The sequence below is a fragment of the Podarcis vaucheri genome (genome assembly GCF_965113315.1).
Source record: "Podarcis vaucheri genome assembly, chromosome: 15".
Lineage (NCBI taxonomy): Eukaryota > Metazoa > Chordata > Lepidosauria > Squamata > Lacertidae > Podarcis > Podarcis vaucheri.
Window position 1 is genome coordinate 45,297,532 of NC_138753.1, and position 20,419 is coordinate 45,317,950.

Sequence of the window (20,419 nt, forward strand, 5' to 3'; positions counted from 1 at the left end):
TGAAGTAATTCATAAAGACCAGGCAGGCTTTCTCCCAGGCAGACATTTGTTTGACAACACTAGGAATATCATTGACATTTTGGAACTTTTGCAAACGAATATCAATACAAAAGCAGTGTTAATTTTTATAGATGCGGAGAAGGCCTTTGACAATATTTCTTGGAAGTTTTATGAAGAAAAACCTTGAAGGGATGGGAGTGGGACGGGGGTTTGAAAATGGGATAGAGGCAATCTATTCAGAGCAAAAAGCTAAACTGATAGTTAACAATGTGGTGACAGAAGAGTTTAAAATTGAAAAAGGAACACAACAAGGTTGCCCTATATCCCTTCTGCTATTTATTTCGGTCCTGGAGGTGCTTCTGAACATGATCAGAGGGGACCGGTTGGTTGAAGGAATACAGGTCGGAGCGAAACAGTACAAACTTAAAGCTTTCGCAGATGACTTGGTTTTAACATTACAGGAGCCAGAATCTAGTACGAAAAGAGTTTTAGAATTGATTCATGATTTTGGTCGGGTGGCGGGTTTTAAATTAAACAAGCAAAAAACCAAGGTTTTGGAAAAGAATTTGACACCTTTGGAATCAGAAAGGTTTCAGAAAGAGACAGATTTAAATGTGGTGAAAAAGGTGAAATACCTAGGGGTTAACTTGACTGCCAAAAATTTGAATTTATTTAAAGATAATTATGAAAAATGTTGGTTAGAAATTAAAAAAGACTTAGAAATTTGGTCAAGATTGAAACTTTCCTTGTTGGGTCGAATCGGCGCTATAAAGATGAATGTATTGCCAAAAATGTTGTTTTTGTTTCAAACCCTACAGATTGTGGACAGAGTGGAATGTTTTGGAAAGTGGCAGAGAGACGTCTCTAAGTTTGTCTGGCAGGGCAAAAAGCCCAGAATAAAATTTAAAATACTAACTGATGCAAAGGAGAGAGGGGGATTTGCCCTGCCGGACTTGAGGTTGTATTATGAAGCTGCAGCTTTCTGCTGGATGAAAGATTGGTTATTTTTAGAGAACACTGATGTCCTAGATCTGGAAGGGTTTAATAATGCTTTTGGATGGCATGCATATCTGTGGTACGACAAGGTAAAGGTTCATAAAGTGTTCAAGAACCACATTGTCAGGAGAGCAATATTTAATGTCTGGATAAAGTACAAAGACTTATTAGAAAATAAGACCCCAAGGTGGCTATCACCAATGGAAGCTAAGGCCCGGAAAAGACTCAATATGGAGGCCAAATGGCCGAAATATTGGGAAATAATAGAAAAAATTGGAGACATTTGGAGGTTGCAGAGTTTGGAGAAACTAAAGGATAAGGTGCGAGATTGGTTACATTACGCTCAAATTAAGGAGATTTTCAATTTGGACAAAAAGATAGGATTCCAGGTGGAAAAATCGAAATTAGAAACAGAATTGTTAGAACCAAAGACTAAGGTACTTTCAAGAATGTATAACTTGTTGCTAAAATGGAACACTCAGGATGAAACGGTCAAATCAGCCATGATAAAATGGGCTCAGGATATTGGGTACAACATCATGTTTGATGACTGGGAACGGTTATGGACCACCGGGGTGAAGTTCACGGCATGTAATGCCTTGAAGGAAAACATTATGAAAATGATATATAGGTGGTACATGACCCCAGTCAAGCTTGCAAAAATATACCACCTGTCTGATAATAAATGTTGGAAATGTAAGGAGGATGAAGGGACATTCTTTCACCTCTGGTGGACCTGTCCAAGAGTGAAGGCCTTCTGGGAAATGATTTACAATGAGTTAAAAAAGGTATTTAAGTATACCTTCCCCAAGAAACCAGAGGCCTTCCTCTTGGGCATTGTTGGCCAGAAAGTGTTAAAGAAGGACAGAACTATTTTCATGTACGCAACAACAGCAGCAAGAATTCTTATCGCAAAATATTGGAAGACTCAAGATTTGCCCACTCTGGAAGAATGGCAGACGCAACTGATAGACTATATGGAATTGGCAGAAATGACTGGCAGAATCCGAGATGTGGGAGAAGAGACGTTGGAAGAGGACTGGAAAAGATTTAAGGACTATTTACAAAAACAGTACAAATTGTATGAATGCTAAGAAATTGCACGACTGAAAATAATTTGGTACCAGCAAAATAGCTGAAAGATATAGGGGACCAAGTGATGTTTAAGGAAAAGTTGAATTCTGAGGTAATATTATGTTTATATTAAGATGATAAGTATTTGTTAAAGATTATTTGAAGTTTAGAGACATAATATTTGAGAAGTACAAAATAAGAATTGAAATAAGGTAATAATTTGCTGTTTCCAAATTTATTATAGAGAACGCAGGGAAGGGAGATGTGAGGAAGTCCAGCTAGTTATTAAAAATGTTATGAATAGTTATGTTTTTCATATTTTATTTATGTTTTTTTCTTTTTGTTTGTTATTTGTCTGGTGAAGGGACTGTATATGTTTGGTGATTGCTTTATATGTGAAAATTGAATAAAAATATTTGGGGGGGAGGGAGAGAGAGAACTGCACCGGTAGCTGCCAATTCATCAATGAGGCATAAGGAGAACTTTCTGGTAGATGGTGACCTGTGTTGGTCAGCACCAAAGCATCTCAAGTGCTGGATAACTGAGATTCAAACTTAATAGCTGTGTCATGAGTATCACTGCAAATACTTCCCAGCATCATTTATTATTGGGCTCATCCCCATTACACAGAGAGTCTTCACACTAGCTTAAGCCGCTTCCAGGAACATGTGATGTGCAGACTCCATGCAGTAACTGGCTTTCACACTGCAGCATCTGTTTGGAGCTGCCTCTGGGCATTTCCTGTGGCCCTTGTGTGGCTGCTGCTGCATAGGAAGTAGTCCTTTTACTAGAATCATAGATTCATAGAATCATAGAGTTGGAAGAGACCACAAGGGCCATCGAGTCCAACCCCCTGCCAAGCAGGAAACACCATCAGAGCACTCCTGACATATGGTTGTCAAGCCTCTGCTTAAAGACCTCCAAAGTAGGAGACTCCACCACACTCCTTGGCAGCAAATTCCACTGTCGAACAGCTCTTATTGTCAGGAAGTTCTTCCTAATGTTTAGGTGGAATCTTCTTTCTTGTAGTTTGGATCCATTGCTCCGTGTACGCTTGTCTGGAGCAGCAGAAAACAACCTTTCTCCCTCCTCTATGTGACATCCTTTTATATATTTGAACATGGCTATCATATCACCCCTTAACCTCCTCTTCTCCAGGCTAAACATGCCCAGCTCCCTTAGCCGTTCCTCATAAGGCATCGTTTCCAGGCCTTTGACCATTTTGGTTGCCCTCTTCTGGACACGTTCCAGTTTGTCAGTGTCCTTCTTGAATTGTGGTGCCCAGAACTGGACACAGTACTCCAGGTGTGGTCTGACCAGAGCAGAATACAGTGGCACTATTACTTCCCTTGATCTAGATGCTATACTCCTATTGATGCAGCCCAGAATTGCATTGGCTTTTTTAGCTGCCGCGTCACACTGTTGGCTCATGTCAAGTTTGTGGTCAACCAAGACTCCTAGATCCTTTTCACATGTACTGCTCTCAAGCCAGGTGTCCCCCATCTTGTATTTGTGCCTCTCATTTTTTTTGCCCAAGTGCAATACTTTACATTTCTCCCTGTTAAAATTCATCTTGTTTGTTTTTGCCCAGTTCTCTAATCTGTCAAGGTCGTTTTGAAGTGTGATCCTGTCCTCTGGGGTGTTAGCCACCCCTCCCAGTTTGGTGTCATCTGCAAATTTGATCAGGATGCCCTTGAGTCCATCATCCAAGTCGTTGATAAAGATGTTGAATAAGACCGGGCCCAAGACAGAACCCTGTGGCACCCCACTAGTCACTCTTCTACTTTTAGATGTAAGGAGTTGCTTACTAGCGAGCCATAGGAGGTAGCAGGGAATTCATTATTTGTTCCTCATAATGCTTTCATGCAACCTCCAATTCTGATTTTACTCCTTTAGGGACAAATGACTGGAATCAAACCTACTCTGCTCCCTTGGCCCCAGGCCAGATGATGGGAGCTATACCCTTCTCACTCATATTTTGTTCAAGTTAAGTGCTCCCTTTTCTTCTTCGTCTCATTTATTACACAGATTGCCATAACTTGCCTCTGTTGCAGCCCAATGAATGTAGGAGCAAGTTCACAGCTGGACTTTGAATGTGACTACTTAAGCCACTGTGATGGAGTGCAGTGCTGGACTAAAACCAACCAGCTAGAGTACAATTTTTGTTTAGCCATGAGACTCCAATGACCGTGTGCCAGTCAGTCATCTGCTCTCAGCATCATTTAGTTCACAGGTTGTGTGAAGAAGTAAACTGAGTGTTTTCTCATGCTGACATATTCTTGGTGGTACTTGCAATGTGAGAATGTTCATGCTTTTAGTGCAGTGAATCCCATCCTTGGGGTCTCAGGAAACCTCCAACAGCCACTGTCCTTTTGTTGAACTTTCCATCTGCAAAGAAGGGCTGGCTGGCTTTTCCTCAAAGGGAAAGAAAAATGTCCAGGTTAGTCACCTGTACTAATAACTCTAACTCAATGCACACCTGTGCAAAGAAGAAAAGATGGTAATGGGGTCCAGAGACCAGGAGACTCTGGTGAAATGCTCTTCTGGGCCATGGCCTTCTTGCAGGGCCTTGGGAAAGAGTTCCTCTTTTCTGAAGACTTCATAAGAAGATGAGTGAACTAAGGACCACAATCCCAAACAGCTGAATGAACTGGTATAGGATTGGGCACAGTAGCGAGCGCTGTTTTGAACACCTTTTCTACAGCTGCTCAGCAAAATGGTCAAGTCTGCAATCCTTTTAAAAACCAGTTGCAATAAAAGTTCTCAATGCTTTTCTGCTGGCCAAATATCTGGCTTCTAGAATTATGAAAAAGGACTGTGGAACATTCTACTATTCATGGTTCCATGGAGATACATTTACAGTCATCTAAAAGTAGCTTGGGCATTCATCCCCCCCAAGATTCAGACAATGAATTCCACAGAAATTAGGAGAGTTGAAAGTACAGGCCCCCAAAAGAAACTGCAGCTAAGCTGATGCCTGAGCTGAGGACATTGAGAGTTCACGGCATCTATTTCCAGCGTCAGAGGAAGTAGGCCTCCAAATCCCACTTGCTGGGGATCACAAGTGGGGAGAGGGCACTTGCACTTAGGTCCTGTTCCACTTGGCCACTGTGAGAAAAGGATGATGGACTAGATGGGTCTTTGGCCTAATCCAGGAGCGCTCTTACTTATGTTCCCACTTGAGCAGGAAGTGAATGGCAGGAATAATGAACAGGAAACCAGAAGGGAAGGTGATCACTAGAGAAAAAACAAACCATCCCAAAAGGAAAGTGCAGCTGGAATGGGGGAAAGAAAGAAATGGCCAAAACCCCGTTTGAAACAGCTCCAGAAAGAGAGTTGCACAGAACCAGAACGAAAAAGGAACCCATGAAAATAAAGATTCACACTGTAATTTCAGGAATTCTGGTTGTAGTACTTTCCCTTTTTGTAGGTCTGGACAAGTGGGGACTGCAAGTTCTGCTTTTATTACAATTAAAAATTTAATTTAAAAATAAAAAAGTTAATGAAGGCGCAAGAAGTTTTCAAGTTACATTTTTCTTGGTAATGGAATTTTTTTTTAAAATCTCAAATAGTAAACGTTTAAAGAGGCTGTGTGCATCTCTTGAGAAGTACAAGAAAGAGTGTTTATTACATCATTACAACAGATAAGACAGCTTCTGCAAGCATGGCAGTCTCTCCACTGCATTTGGGTCTGTATAGTCAGACACTTTGCTGGTCAACCTGCTTTATAGAGTTTATAAAGGAAAGTGTCTGCCATAGGCTGGATTTCCCAGCATTTAAATCATGACCTCCAGGGCGGGGGGAGAGCTGTGCAGACAAAGAATCAAATTGTAAATGGAAGCTGTGAAGTGGTTAGTCCTGGAGACACTCTGCTCAAGAAACAAAGAGGCACAGAAACGGACATTTGTTTTTTAAATGAAAGGACTCCCCCGAGACAAGTCTGTAGAAGCAGCTGGCAGCACCTTTGCTTTTGCTTGAGTGTTTCACACTCTGAGGTGTATTGTGTTTTTCTCCTTCCAGTCTATTTGAATTTTCTCCAGAGTGTCTTTTTTCCTTTTTCTGCAGACAGTGGAGACCTGCCCCTCCAGTACTGGAAGGCTCGCTCTCCTTTGTAGGTGATCACTTCCGTGTGTGCAGCGTGTCCTGGAACTTGGTACTGGTGTACCGCAGGTGGAAACCCTTCTTGTTAATGGTGTCGTCTGCGTGGAATCTTACCATCACGGAGTCACCAGCAGAATAGACCTCTTCTGGAGGCTAGCAGGAAGGAAGGATCAAGAGAGAGATGAACTGGGGAGACACGATTCCTTCTTAACCCTAAGAGATAAGATCCTGCCTTCCTCAGGATAGGCAGGCTTATGTTCCATCCGTGCCCCCCCCAAAAAAAATCCAGTTTCTGTACCTTGAAAACCCAAATCTGTGCTTGAAATTAGGCAAGTCAAGCAGTGGCGGTTGAATTTGCATTGGAGGCCGAGGTGATTGGTGCCAGTAATTAAGCCTCTGCAAAGAGATGTCGGGGGGGGGGCTGACGGAGGGGGGCAAGGAAGCTCCTCCTTTCTCAGCACCCTCCTGCTTTTGCCATTATCCAGGCAAAGTGTACTGAAGTGTTGCAAATACACTACTTTTCAATTTTGCTTGCCTTTCTATTTGGCCTCTCAGTTTCAAGTGCTGCCTAAGGTTGCACCAAGTGGTCTCACAAATGCATTATAATGGGAGAGGAAATGTGTTATAGTAAAATTGCTGGTGAGCAAGGGCTGGGGATTTCCATGCAGCCATAAATATACCTAAGTGACCTTGAGCCCATCACTATCTCCCAGCCTAAGCTTCCTCACAGGGTTATTGTGAAGACAGGAAGGAACCATATTTTCTACCATGAGCTTTTTGAACGATGGGAAGAATAAAAATGTAATAGTTAGATGGATAGATAAGTGTTTGAAAAGAGGGGAAACTGTCTTTGCTACATTACTTAAAGTCTGTAAGGGATGTAAGTGAAGTACAGTGGTACCTCGGGTTACAGACACTTCAGGTTACACGTTTTCGGGTTGCGCACCGGGCCGAACCTACAAGTACTGGAATGGGTTACCTCTTGGTTTTGGTGCTTGTGCATGTGCAGAAATGCTAAATAGCACTCTGCGCATGTGCAGAAGCACCGAATCGCAACCCGTGCATGCACAGACGCGGCCCTGCGGGTTGCAAACGTTGCGGGTTGCGAATGTGCCTCCCGCACGGATCACGTTCGCAACCCGAGGTTCCACTGTACCCATGACATGTACACATGATGATGCAGCAGAAATTTCAGGCTACTGCTGTAGAAATCTATGGTGCAAAGCTTACCATATTTTTCGCTCCATAGGACGCACTTTTTCCCTCTTAAAAAGTAAGGGGAGGGGAAAGTCTGTGCGTCCTATGGAGCGAATGCAGGGGGGAGACAGGCAGGAAAAGCCCCCAAGAGCCGCGCACAAGCTTCGCACGGCTCTTGCGGGCTTTTCTACGAGGAGGGAGAAGGGACTGACGCGGCCAGTCAGTCCCTTCTCCCTCCTTGTAGAAAAGCCCGCATGAGCCGCGCGCTCCTTAAAGGGTGCACGGCTCCTGTGGGCTTTTGCGAGAGGTGGGGGAATTGCCATAGCCGCGTGCAGCCTCTCCAGCCGGGAGAGGCTGCGCAAGGCTAAAGAAGCCAAGACAGCCAGCGGGATCCATCCCGCTGCCTGTCTTGGCTCCCTCTTTAGCCTTCCACAGCCTCTCCAGAGTGGGATGGATCGCGCTCGCTGCCTTGGCTTATTTAGCCACGCTTCTTTAGCCGCGCTGGAGAGGTTGCGCGGCTATAGCAGAAGCCAAGACAGCCAGCGGGATGGATCCCGCTTGCTGTCTTGGCTTCTTTGCTCTTTGGGGCTGGGGGCAAAACCCAGGCTCCCCCCCCCCCAGCCACGAGAAGCTCTAGGAGAAGCAGACAGGCTGCGGGCATATTTTTTTCTTGATTTCCCCCTCTAAAAACTAGGTGCGTCTTGTGGTCCAGTGCGTCCTATAGAGGGAAAATACGGTAATATGCAATCCTATCCATGTATACTCAGAAGTAAACCCCAGTGAGTTCAATGGAGCTTACAACCAGATAAGCAGGCATCTAGTTACAGCCTTAAATGCTTCATTATGGTATCTATTCTAACAGGGTTTAATCAATCTAGACTGGCTGCAATAGTGTTTTTAGATTTCTATTTTATTCCAATTGCATTAACAGTGGTACCTCAGGTTAAGAACTTAATTCATTCTGGAGGTCCATTCTTAACCTGAAACTGTTCTTAACCTGAAGCACCACTTTAGCTAATGGGGCCTCCTGCTGCTGCCGCGCCGCCGGAGCACGATTGCTGTTCTCACCCTGAGCAAAGTTCTTAACCCGAGGTACTATTTCTGGGTTAGCGGAGTCTGTAACCTGAAGCATCTGTAACCTGAGGTACCACTGTATTGGGCTTCATTGGATCCAAATATTCCAGCAGCAAGGGTTGGAGTAGAAAAGGATATGGAGTCAGGCTCAGGTTGTATGGCAAATCAGTCAGGAGAAAGAAGTCCACAAAAGAGGAGTTAAGTTCTCTTCTGTGCCCCCATATTACTAGGTGCTTCCCGCTTATGCAACAATGTTAAAATATGTTTACAATGGTATCTCGGGTTACATATGCTTCAGGTTACATACGCTTCAGGTTACAGACTCTGCTAACCCAGAAATAGTACCTAGGGTTAAGAACTTTGCTTCAGGATGAGAACAGAAATTGTGCTCCGGCGGCGAGGCAGCAGCGGGAGGCCCCATTAGCTAAAGTGGTGCTTCAGGTTAAGAACAGTTTCAGGTTAAGAACGGACCTCTGGAACGAATTAAGTATTTAACCTGAGGTACCACTGTAATTATCTCTATTTTAGCAACATTCTCAACAGGGCTCATGCAAAACATTTCTGTTGCCTGAGGTCAAAGAGAAGAGGTCACCCTGTCCTACTCTATGAACTGCCAGCTGACCAGACTGGCCCTTGAACCTGGCTCTCCCACGGCCCCAGAGGGCAGCCAGCTGGCACACACAGCGGGGGCCTCCCGCCCTGGCGGCTGCTGCTCCTTGCCCCCCTATTACCTGCCGCCTGAGGCAGCTGCCTCACTGTCTGCCTTATGACACCCTTGATGCTTAATGGGGTTTTAAAAGTGGGTTTTTTTAAAAAAAAATTAACATTATAGCATTACAGTGTTATAGCACTGTACCTCTCTTACATGAAAAGAAAAGAAGGCTAACTGAATTATCTTTTCTTACTGCTAATTAAAAGAGTGATAAAAAAATGAACCAGGCATAAATGTCAGCTATTGCAATGGTTATAAATGAGCTGTGATAGGGTCATATGCTCATTATGCCTACGTAAATGAAAGCAACCCTTCTTTTCAAAAACCTGCAACAGTAGCACTGAAGGCATTTATTCCTTCTTCTGAAAAAGAAAGATGGAAGAACCACAGGGAAAAGGCACGCTGTCCCTGGCAGGGTCACCTGGCCGTGTGGATGTGCCTGTACAAGTGCATCCTGGGGCTCTTGGGAAGATAAATTTTGTGCTGTTTTCATATAGACAAAGAAACAATGGGCATCCTACAGAATTACAGTCTTGCCCCTGGACACCATAACAAATGTTAGAAACGGTTTGCCCAAGTTCTAAAGATAAGCAATTCACCAGAGTCACTTCTATCTTATTATACAGATATGCATTCTGCTCCTGTCCCAATTTTATCATCTAAGTGCTTTGTGCCATCTTTGTTTTGTGTTTCCGCCAGAGAGAGACTCCTGGAACAGTTGCACAAGAAGAGAGCAACAGGGGTACTAAGCAAGTAGCTCACCCCAGAGCCGCAGTAGCGTCCCAAACGGGGGGCTGTCCCGTCATAGCCATCAAACAGCTCCATGTAGTCATAGCCACAGTCTGCCTCTTCCTCAATCTCAAATGTCTGGAAGATGAGCTCCACCCCATAGCCTTCTTCAGCCACAATCACCCATTCGCACTCCGAGCCTCCAGGGTAGTTGTTGTCTCCAAACTGGGCATGAGAATAGAGATCCTTGGTTTTTACTTCAGCTCGCATCTGGCCTCCACATTCTGGAAATAAGAACAAACACACAGTGGAATTCTTGGTTGTCCCAAAAGAAAGTGCACCCTTCACACAGTGAGTGACGCAGACAAGATGAGTCATTTGCTAGCCAACAGAAATCCCACCCCACTCTTCTAGACAGCTGGATTTGGCTAGACATCCCTTAGCTGGGATCTCAGACTAGGAAGCTGCCTTCTGTCCATCTAGTCTAGTGTTTTCAGTTCAGTTTGGCAGTGGTTCTCCAGAGTCCTGAGTAAAGTCTTCCTTATCACCTGCTTCTTGAACCTTTCTTTCCTAAACTCACCGTACCAGGACTTGAACTCGGGACCTTCTGCATCTAAGCATGTGCTCTATCGCTAACCTATTCTCTCTCCACAAGGGCACTGACAAATGGTTCCCCATGGCAGGCGCTCACTAGGGAAGCAGTGAAATAAAGGCGTTTGGTCATCTTTAAACATTCCTGGGGGACTGGAGGGAGGGAAAGTGAGATGTTTAAGGTGTGCCCACTTATACAGTAGGGCAGGGATGGTACCCTTCTATCCCCTATATGTGAATTACTGTTTTTTGACCAGAAAACCCTGGTGGATGAACCTTTTGTGATGGGATTATCTGATGCATCAGCTTCTTTTATAAGGCCTTCATAGATACTATTCTGGTTTCCAGGGCTATTTTTCCAGCAGGAACTCGCAGGTACTCAGTTCCTGCCCCTCTCAGGTGAGTGGCATTGCCATTCTAAGAGAACGAGGGAGGAGCTCCTGATGAGTTCCGGCACCTCTTTTTCTAGAAAAACAGCACTGCTTAAGACCCCCCATCTTTGGCAACGAACCAGTGTGGGGTGTTACCTGATGTGTAGGTTGCCTCAAAGCCTTTTCTTTGGACGGAGTTATCTGAAAAGAACCTGAGGAACATCCTGTTGCTAGAAGAGATAATGGGGTCTGGTTCTTTAGACCCACAAAACCGGCCCAGGACAGGAGCTTTGGCGTCTTTCCCATTGTAAACTTCCAGGTGATCATAAGTGCATTCCTGGTGGCCTTCGATATCCAGCTCCCTGATGGTCTGAAATAGGAAACTTGCTTACAAAGACAGTGGGCAGCAAAGTGCATCGCGTGGCTTTACTGAAGACCTGCTCTGCGGAGGGGATGGTGGCCACAGGCCACATCAGACTGCCTGGCCTCACACGACAAGACATTGCTTTGTCATACAGACATACATTCATTCATACCCTCTTGCCTTGGCGGTTTCCAACTGGAAACCCAGATCATGACTCTCAAGGCTTAGTATTGACACTATGATATCTATAATAAGATCTAGATATTATAGATCTTTGAAAGAGTGGTTAATACAGCCTTTAAAGGAAGTCTGCAATGAAATATTGGAAGGGAAAAGGGCACCAGAGTCGTGGAAAGAGGCGTACATTACACTTATACCGAAAACAGAGACTGAAGAAACTCAGCTTAAGAACTACCGCCCCATATCATTACTTAATGTGGATTACAAAATCTTTGCAGACATTTTGGCCAAGAGATTGAAAAAAGTGTTGATGGAAGAGATTCATAAAGACCAAGCGGGCTTTCTCCCGGGAAGACATTTGTCTGACAATCTGAGGAATATAATTGATATTTTGGAAAAACTAGAAGTGAACATAAATACTAAAGCAGTTTTGATATTTGTGGATGCGGAGAAAGCCTTTGATAATATTTATTGGAGTTTTATGAAGAAGAACCTACAGGGGATGGGGGTAGGCCAAGGCTTTGAAAACGGTATAAGTGCAATTTATTCAGAACAAAAGGCTAAACTAATTGTAAATAATGTAGTGATGGAAGAATTTAAGATAGAAAAAGGGACATGACAAGGTTGCCCAATTTCCCCATTGCTTTTTATATCGGTCCTGGAGGTTTTACTGAATATGATTAGAAGGGACCGGTTGGTTAAAGGTATACAGGTCGGAGCCAAACAGTACAAATTGAGAGTGTTTGCAGATGATTTAGTATTGACGTTACAGGAGCCAGAATCTAGTACCAAAAGAGTTTTAGAACTGATTCAAGAATTTGGTCAAGTTGCAGGATTTAAATTGAATAAGTCAAAGACCAAGGTTTTAGAGAAAAATTTAACACCAATGGAGAGAGAGAGGTTTCAGAACAAGACAGGTTTAACAGTGGTTAAGAAAGTTAAATATTTGGGGATCAACATGACAGCAAAAAATGGGAATTTATTCAAAGACAACTATGAAAAATGCTGGGTTGAAGTGAAAAAAGATTTAGAAATTTGGTCAAATTTGAAGCTTTCATTGCTGGGCCGTATTGCTGCGGTAAAAATGAATATATTGCCTAGAATGTTGTTTTTGTTTCAAACATTGCAAATTGTGGACAAAATGGACTGTTTCAAGAGGTGGCAGAGAGATATTTCTAAATTTGTCTGGCAGGGCAAGAAGCCTAGAATAAAATTTAAAATACTAACAGATGCTAAGGAAAGAGGTGGATTTGCCCTGCCAGACTTTAAACTTTACTATGAATCAGCAGCTTTTTGCTGGTTGAAAGAATGGTTGCTTCTTGAAAACACTGACATTTTGGATTTAGAAGGTTTTAACAATGTATTTGGATGGCATGCATATCTGTGGTATGATAAGGTCAAAGCACATAAAGCATTTTAAAATCACATTGTCGGGAAAGCATTGTTTAATGTCTGGATAAGATACAAGGACTTACTGGAAAATAAAACTCCGATGGAAGCAAAAGCTCTGAAAAAGCTCAATATGGAGGCCAAATGGCCGAAATATTGGGAAATTTTGGAACAAGACGGAGATAGATTGAAATTGCAGAGTTTTGAAAAATTAAAAAACAAAGTGCGAGACTGGCTTCATTATTATCAGATAATGGAGACATATAATTTGGATAAGAAAATTGGTTTCCAGGTGGAAAAATCAAAATTAGAAACAGAACTGTTAGAACCTAAAACTAAGATTTTGTCAAAAATGTATAACTTGCTGTTGAAATGGAATACTCAGGATGAAACGGTGAAATCTGCTATGATTAAATGGGCACAAAATGTTGGACATAACATTATGTTTGCTGACTGGGAACAGTTGTGGTCCACAGGTATGAAGTTTACAGCATGTAATGCTTTGAGAGAGAATATTATGAAAATGATTTACAGGTGGTACATGACCCCAGTCAAGCTTGCAAAAATCTATCATTTGCCCAATAATAAATGTTGGAAATGTAAAGAAACGGAAGGTACATTCTTTCACCTTTGGTGGACGTGCCCAAGGATTAAGGCTTTCTGGGAAATGATATATAATGAACTGAAAAAGGTATTTAAATATACCTTCTTGAAGAAACCAGAGGCCTTCCTCCTGGGCATAGTCGGCCAATTGGTGCCAAAGAAGGATAGAACTTTTTTTATGTACGCTACAACAGCAACAAGAATACTCATTGCAAAGTATTGGAAGACACAAGATTTTCCCACTCTGGAAGAATGGCAGATGAAGCTGATGGACTATATGGAACTGGCAGAAATGACTGGCAGAATCCGAGACCAGGGAGAAGAGTCGGTGAAAGAAGATTGGAAGAAATTTAAAGACTATCTACAGAAATATTGTAAAATTAATGAACGTTAGAATGATGTTGGATAGAAATTAAGTGGTTTCCAGCTGTAATGCTTTAAGGGAATATGAAAAATGGGTTGTTAATAGGGAAAAATCTAATGTTACTATTTTAAGACCAAAGATTAGGATGGAGTCGGTGGAAGAAGATTGGAAAAAAATTTAAAGTATATTTACAAAAATATTGCAAAATTAATGAATGTTAGAAGGATGCTGGAATGAAGCTATATGGTTTTAGCAGAAATGTAATAAAGAATTAAGTAAAAGCTGATTGATAATGGGCCAAAATGAAAAAAATGTAAGGTTAGACCGTTAAGATAAATTATAGAACAAAAATTGAGAAAGATGGAAAGAATTTGCTGAAATAGTTAATTGAACTAGAATACAAAAAAGGGAGGTGTGAGGAGGTCGATGAAACAAGTAAATGAAAGGTAAAGATATGGAATATTGGATGTGTGTTTCAGTGTTTTTGTTTCTTTTTCTGTATTGTTGTATTGTTTTTTATGTTTTTCTTTTTATGTATTGTAATGTGTGTTCTGTTAAACTTTTTATTGTTTTCCTTTTTTCTTTTTTCTGTAATCTTTAAGCTTCTAATAAATATCATTTTTTAAAAAATGGTATTGACACTACGGCTGCCAGGTGCTGAATCCCAAGAAGCTTCACTCTGATGAGCCACTTCACCTGGAGAACTAAAGTTTTGAGTTTTATTTCACATGTGCATTGCTTTTTACTGAAAGCAGCCCAGAGACTTTTGTATTATGGAGTGGCATACAAATAACAAAGATTGTCGTCTCCCAGAGGTGATGTTTCAGGGTTCTTGTTTTTTTTAATCATCAGCAAAGAACCACCCTTCCTTCCACAAAAATTCTGTGAAAACAACCTGTTGTTATTTATGGTAAGGGACTCCCCACCTGACCCCTTATTTGCCCGCTTCTGTTCCTGGTGAGTTAGAGGACTGCCAGTCTAAATGCAGTTTGAAACCCTGTTGATCTATGCCTTGTTTTTCCTTCTAACACTCTTCTCTCCTGCTCAGTTACCAGTTTGACACGGTGTCCTGGCGTAGTTGTTATTGCCCAGGTGCATTCCTTCTTGCTTGGGTATTTATCAGGCCAGTTTGGGCTGGTGATGGTTGCAGTGATGGAAGTCATCTTGTGATCACAGCCAGCTGTAAGAAGTGGGACTCAGTAAACAGACAGATGCCATGAAGTCTACTTTCTATTTCCATTCCATCTTTCTTTATCCACCACATGCAAGGTCACTACAGACAGTTGTTGATGAAATGGCCACAGAGAAAATAGGAAGGACCCTTACTAATCCATCAGAATATTTCTCTATCTAGTCTTGTATTGCCTATACTAGACAGGCAGCAGCTGTTTTAGGCAGAGGTTTTTCCCTTTCAGCTAATCTCTTTCCTTGTAACTGAGGTTAGCAGGGACTGCACCTGCAACCTTCTGTATGAAAAGCTTGTGCTCTAAACCATGGAGATTTTCGGCCTCCCTGGGAATTAGATATAATGTTATGGATAGTCCAATGGGCACATTAACACTGCCTAAAATATTATATAGCATTTTAAACATGCAAAGTGCATTTAACTTCTGTCTTTGCCCCTCCACAATCCTGTGGAATAGGTCACAGTCTATCCCCACTTAGGGCCAAGAACTGAGCAGGGTAATTCATACCCCCATTGCTACAAGTCTACCAAGTCTCTCCCCTCAGCAACACCCACCCACAGCTCCTCCACCCGGCTTCATTCTAGTTCCACCCATTAACCCATCAGCCATGATAAATAAATTGAATGCTTGCGTTTATAGGTAGCGTACCTCTGAAGATCATATGCAAGGGCATATGGTAGTTTCCCATGGCCTCTGGCTGGAACCAAGAGTGCTGGACTTGCCCAAGGCCACAGACAGGAGCAGAGGGAAAAGGTGGGGAGACTGAGCCACAATGCCCTATCCATCTCCCTTCAGTTAATTTACACCCCACCGCAAAGAAACCTGCCCAAACAAATTCCCTTTGAATTTACCTGCTAAATACTCACTTCCCACCCAGATTCCACCACAATCAATTCTTCTGCTTTTCTCTCACTCATTTCTCCTCTGCTCATCCTCCCCTAAATAAAGCTCTCTCTGGTCTCATTCATGCCTGCCCAGAACTCTCCTTAGATGCCACCAAGGTTGTAACAGCAGATGGATCCTCTGTTCCCCACCCTCTAGGTTTCTTGGGGAGAAAGTGCAACTGTTGTCCTGGAAGAACACACTTGATGAGCCAGTCCAGCCTGCAGCCACTATGCTACCCCACCAAGCTCCTCCAAAGTAGCAAATAGTTAAAAAACACACGTTTGCATTAATGCTACTGCCAGAGCACCAGAAACCACCAAACAATCCAGTACTGATATCCATGGAGTTTCCCCCCTTGAGATGACAGTTCAGGGGCAGTTTCTTCCATAAAGAGCACAGCATGATGAACCACACCGAAGGGACAGTGGCCTACCCACCCCTGTGAATCCACAGCACAAAACAGATCTGATTCTTGATCTTCCAAATCAAGTCTGGCACCTTCTCTGCTGAACCACACAAATTCTAGTGCCCCCAATAACTTTCAAGTGAGAGCAAGCACAGTACATTTGCCAGACTAGTTCTTCAGAAAGCAGTGAAACAATCAAGCCTGGGATCTGGGATGTGTGTAACAGTACATTGCATTAAAGCAGGGTAGGAGAACAGGATCCAACCCATGGGCCAAATATTGACCTCCCCAACCCTCTGCAGGCCATTTTGATGAGTGGATGCAGACTCCCTCCTGCCAATCACCCGATGTCACAATGGCAAAACAAAAAATACTTCTTGGCGGACACAACTGGAGTTGCACCTACAAAGGAGGAGCATTTGCACTGCGGATTCTTGGGCTTGCTGCCAATGCAGATCCCAGCCAGCTTGCTGTAGGTGCCCATCAGCTGTTGGCTGCCTACATGAAGTCCGCTGGGATGTGCTGTGCTACCAAGTTCCTGAAGTGGAACTCCCTTGTGCAGCTAATTGGGGCAGGCTTGCTGCCAGCACCAATAAGTAAGCTGGCCCTGAGAAGAGGCACTTTTAAGGCTTCAAATTGTTCCACAGCAGCCGCATTTTCACCTCCCCCACATCTGATATCACATATGACATCAGAGGTGGAACACATGGGTGCCTCACAGGGGGAACTGGTGACCTATGCTCTAGGGCCTCTTGACGTGTGCAGGCTACAAGTTCCCCACCCCTACATTCAAAGCAAGGGTGGGGAACCTGTGACATTCCAGATGTTCTTCCTGCTCCCACTCCCATCAGCACCAGCCAGCAGGACCAGGGTTCAGGGGACCTGTAGTCCAACATCATCTGCAAAGCCACAGGCTCTCTACCCCGGCATTAAATACTACTACAAAAACCTGACCCTGGCCCCATATCTTCCCTTGCCCATGGACACCCCTAGTTCCATGGGACGCAGGGGGCTGCCCTATGCCCTTGCTTCATCTAGCCCAGTCTTGCCTATTCTTAACTGGCAGCAACTCTCCCGCTTCTTAGGCAGAAAAACATCTTTCCTATCCCTGCTCCCTCTTCCTGGGGATGGGGCCAGGGATTGAAACTGGGGTCCTCTGTATGCAAAACATGTTAAGAAAGTGGTCAATAGCTGGCACGTATTACACAGGTGGAGGGCATCTATCTTGCATCGCTGGACCCAACCAATCTTTTATGCCTATGGATTTTCAGACAAGGATTTTGGCACTGGCACTGGGAGATCCACAAGGGGGACCCTTTTCACCAAGAAAACCATGTTAACGCACCTTCTTTGCAGTCATGCTTGTTGTCGTGCAGCACAAAGCCGCTGCGGCACTGGCACTCGTAGCTGCCAAAAGTGTTCAGGCACTCGTGCTGGCATCCACCATTATCCTTCGAGCATTCATCTTTGTCTAGGAAAGAAGCGTCACTTGCTTAGCAGCTGCCCCCTACTGACCAACACAGTTATTGTAGACAAAGTGGCATCTAGATCAGCTGAATTAATTTGAAAACTGGCAACTTCCAGTGTCAGTGAGCCCATGGCATGATTTCAGCAAGATTAAGTCCTTCATAAATTCTATGGTTTACCACATGATTTGAGTCCTCCCTGAACAAGGGAGAACAAAACACAATGGCACTTTGGGCCAGTTTATGCAATCAGCAGAATAAAACAGTAGAGCTATTCCTGGGCGGTAGCAGTCCTCAAGTAATGGAAGCGCCCCCTCCCAATGAAGCAGCATGTCAAGAGCAGTTTTGTCCCGCCTTCTCCCAGAGAAATGTGCAGAGAGGGGCCTTCAGGAACTGCCTACAGTTGTCCATAGTCCAACAAAAGCTTTTCCACTTGAGTCTGCTGACTGAATAAACTGGACTTTCCATGCCACTGCTTGCCTCTCCATTGGTTTATGTTAGGCTAGGTTAGTGACTGTTCTTCCGGCGGGGCCGTTCGACTCCAGCACCTCCCCTGCCCGTTCTCAGAATGCAGAAAGAAGCTACCAAAGCACCAAGCTACTCTGATGCTCAGCAGCACCCAGATTGGCAGGACAGCCCCGATTAAGTCTCTCAGCAGCACAAATCAGGATTCCACAGTATGTGAACAGTAAAATGGATGGCGCCAGAGCCCGTAATCCTAGCCAAGACTGCCCTCTATGTACAGATGATGCTACACAGCACATAACAAATGGGCATAACCATTACCTGCTTACTGAACAGATGAGCAAGAAGAAAAACAGACACATGGACAACAAGGAGCTGCAGGAAAGAGACCAGGACATGGTGCCCCTCTTTACTTATCAATGGAAAATGTCACAGACACAATAAAAAGGCAAAAACAAGGTCAGCTGGTCAATGACAAACCAGAGAAATCGAAAAACAACAGTGAATGTTAAAAGCACCAGCAATCAGTTCAGTCAAGAAAGGATTTGGGGAGTTCTGTTGGGGCAATGACTAGGGCTGTTTTCTTGATGGCAAAACCTCCAAGCTTAGGGTAGAACAAAGGAGGGGGGTTCTCCCTGTCTTGGGGAACATGAGGAATACTGATGAACCCATTCCTTTGGAGGTGCTGTGGAGTTCCTGAGAAACAAATGGAAGGGCAGCCGAGTTCAGTATGGGGCTTGTGTGCGCTTCTTCAGGCGAAATTTCAAGCCTGGAGGACGCATTTTCGGTAGCTGGTTCTTTTCTGAAATGAGAGAGGGAGAAAAGATGAGAGGAAGTACAAGGGAATGGGCTGAGGTGGGGAAAATAATGTTACTTTTAAATAATCAGTTGGAGGGGCATGCAGTGAGAGGCCATACTCTTACAGTGCATACCACAAACAGCCAAATTAAGAAGCAGCTAAGATACAGAGAGGGACACAGCTACAGGAAAGAGAGAGACTGCATCAAGAAGAGGCACTGCAGTCTGGCTGAAGGCAGAGGGGTCTAATAAGCTGATTCAACCTAAAGCACAGTTCCAGGACCTTCAGCCGAGCTTCAAGTGATGGTTATCAATACAACTTTGGTGTACCTGTTTGCAGTAGAGACAAGGTGGAGACCTGGGAAGGATGCTACCCACAGCTCAAGAAACATCCTTGGAAGATGATTAAGATCCTACCCTGTTAAATCAGCAGAAATGCTGGGTATGCCGAACTGTGGCATCGTAATCTAACAGCACAAAGAGAACTGAGATTTCCAGGGCCCAAAATCAAAGCCCCCCAAAATGGCTCACTGCCAGATTGCAGGAAGCAGCATTGGCAGGAGGCTCAGGAAGGTGCAAGCCAGAGGAGGATTGCTTGATGCTCCATAAAGGAGAAACGTAATGTACCTGCACGTTTTTTCCCTTTGGGGCAAACAGCAGTTTGAATTTGGGTTATGAAAAGAGTGCTGTGGGAAGGGTTAAAAATACCTCTCCCCCACTTGATTTGGCTTCTCTACCCTGCTTAGAACTAAAACAAAAAAAGAGCAAAATGTTGGCTACAGATGTGCTGCTAGAACTCTGGCATGGCAAGCAAATTAAGCAAGCCACTTGCAACTGCCTCCCTTTCTCTCTCTGCTTTCAGGCAACCTTTGGTCTCAAGCAGGCAGAGGGCTGGGACAATTCTGCCGCTCACACCAATACTGTCCACTTAGTTGTCGTGTTCTGTCCCTTCCCACTTTTTTTGCCTGGTCCTCTGATCCAATGCATCTCAGGTGTATACACATTCACACCATCCTCTCGTTTTTCTCAGAGAAAGATATATATATATAATTCCTTTCTTTTCTTGGGCAGTTCTGCTGCTGCGTCTTTGGCAGGTGGGTCTTTGCACCCCGGTGTGGGGAGAGGCCAGAAGACCTAATGTTCCTCTTTAAAGAGAAATTTGCTTCCTCACTAGGAAAGCTGGAAGTGATTACTCCCTCTGGGCTCCAACTGCACCAGCTTTCCTCAGGACACATCCCAGGAAAAGAGTTGATGCAGCCTAATTGCTCCTTTACCTGTTTCTGATTTGGAATAGGGTCTACTGGAACTCTGCAACTTCTTACACCAGAAGGCCATCCATGGAGATGTCTAACTTGAAATGACACTGACAAGGTGGCACTTGCGTACCTTTAAACCTTAAACTGTGCACACAGATCCCAGAGCACTAAAGCACACAAGCCTTAGCCTGAGGTTGCATGCATTTCTGAA

General features: G+C 43.9%; 1 protein-coding gene across 3 annotated transcripts in view; it reads right to left on the minus strand.

Moving 5' to 3' along the window:
• Positions 1 to 5,671: 5,671 nt before the first annotated feature.
• The window catches only part of BMP1 (bone morphogenetic protein 1), a 176,886-nt gene continuing 162,138 nt past the window's right edge, over positions 5,672 to 20,419 (minus strand). For 2 of the 3 annotated variants that reach the window (XM_082200270.1, XM_082200271.1), the window contains exons 16-20: positions 17,569 to 17,694; positions 14,798 to 14,925; positions 11,002 to 11,215; positions 9,917 to 10,167; positions 5,672 to 6,324 (exon numbers count right to left, since the gene is read on the minus strand). In XM_082200270.1, the coding sequence (XP_082056396.1) occupies positions 6,190 to 6,324; positions 9,917 to 10,167; positions 11,002 to 11,215; positions 14,798 to 14,925; positions 17,569 to 17,694 (854 nt within the window). In that variant the 3' untranslated portion in view covers positions 5,672 to 6,189. Of the gene's footprint in view, positions 6,325 to 9,916; positions 10,168 to 11,001; positions 11,216 to 14,797; positions 14,926 to 17,568; positions 17,695 to 18,530; positions 18,957 to 20,419 lie in introns of those variants that run through there. The other variant, XM_082200272.1, reaches the window with a different exon arrangement.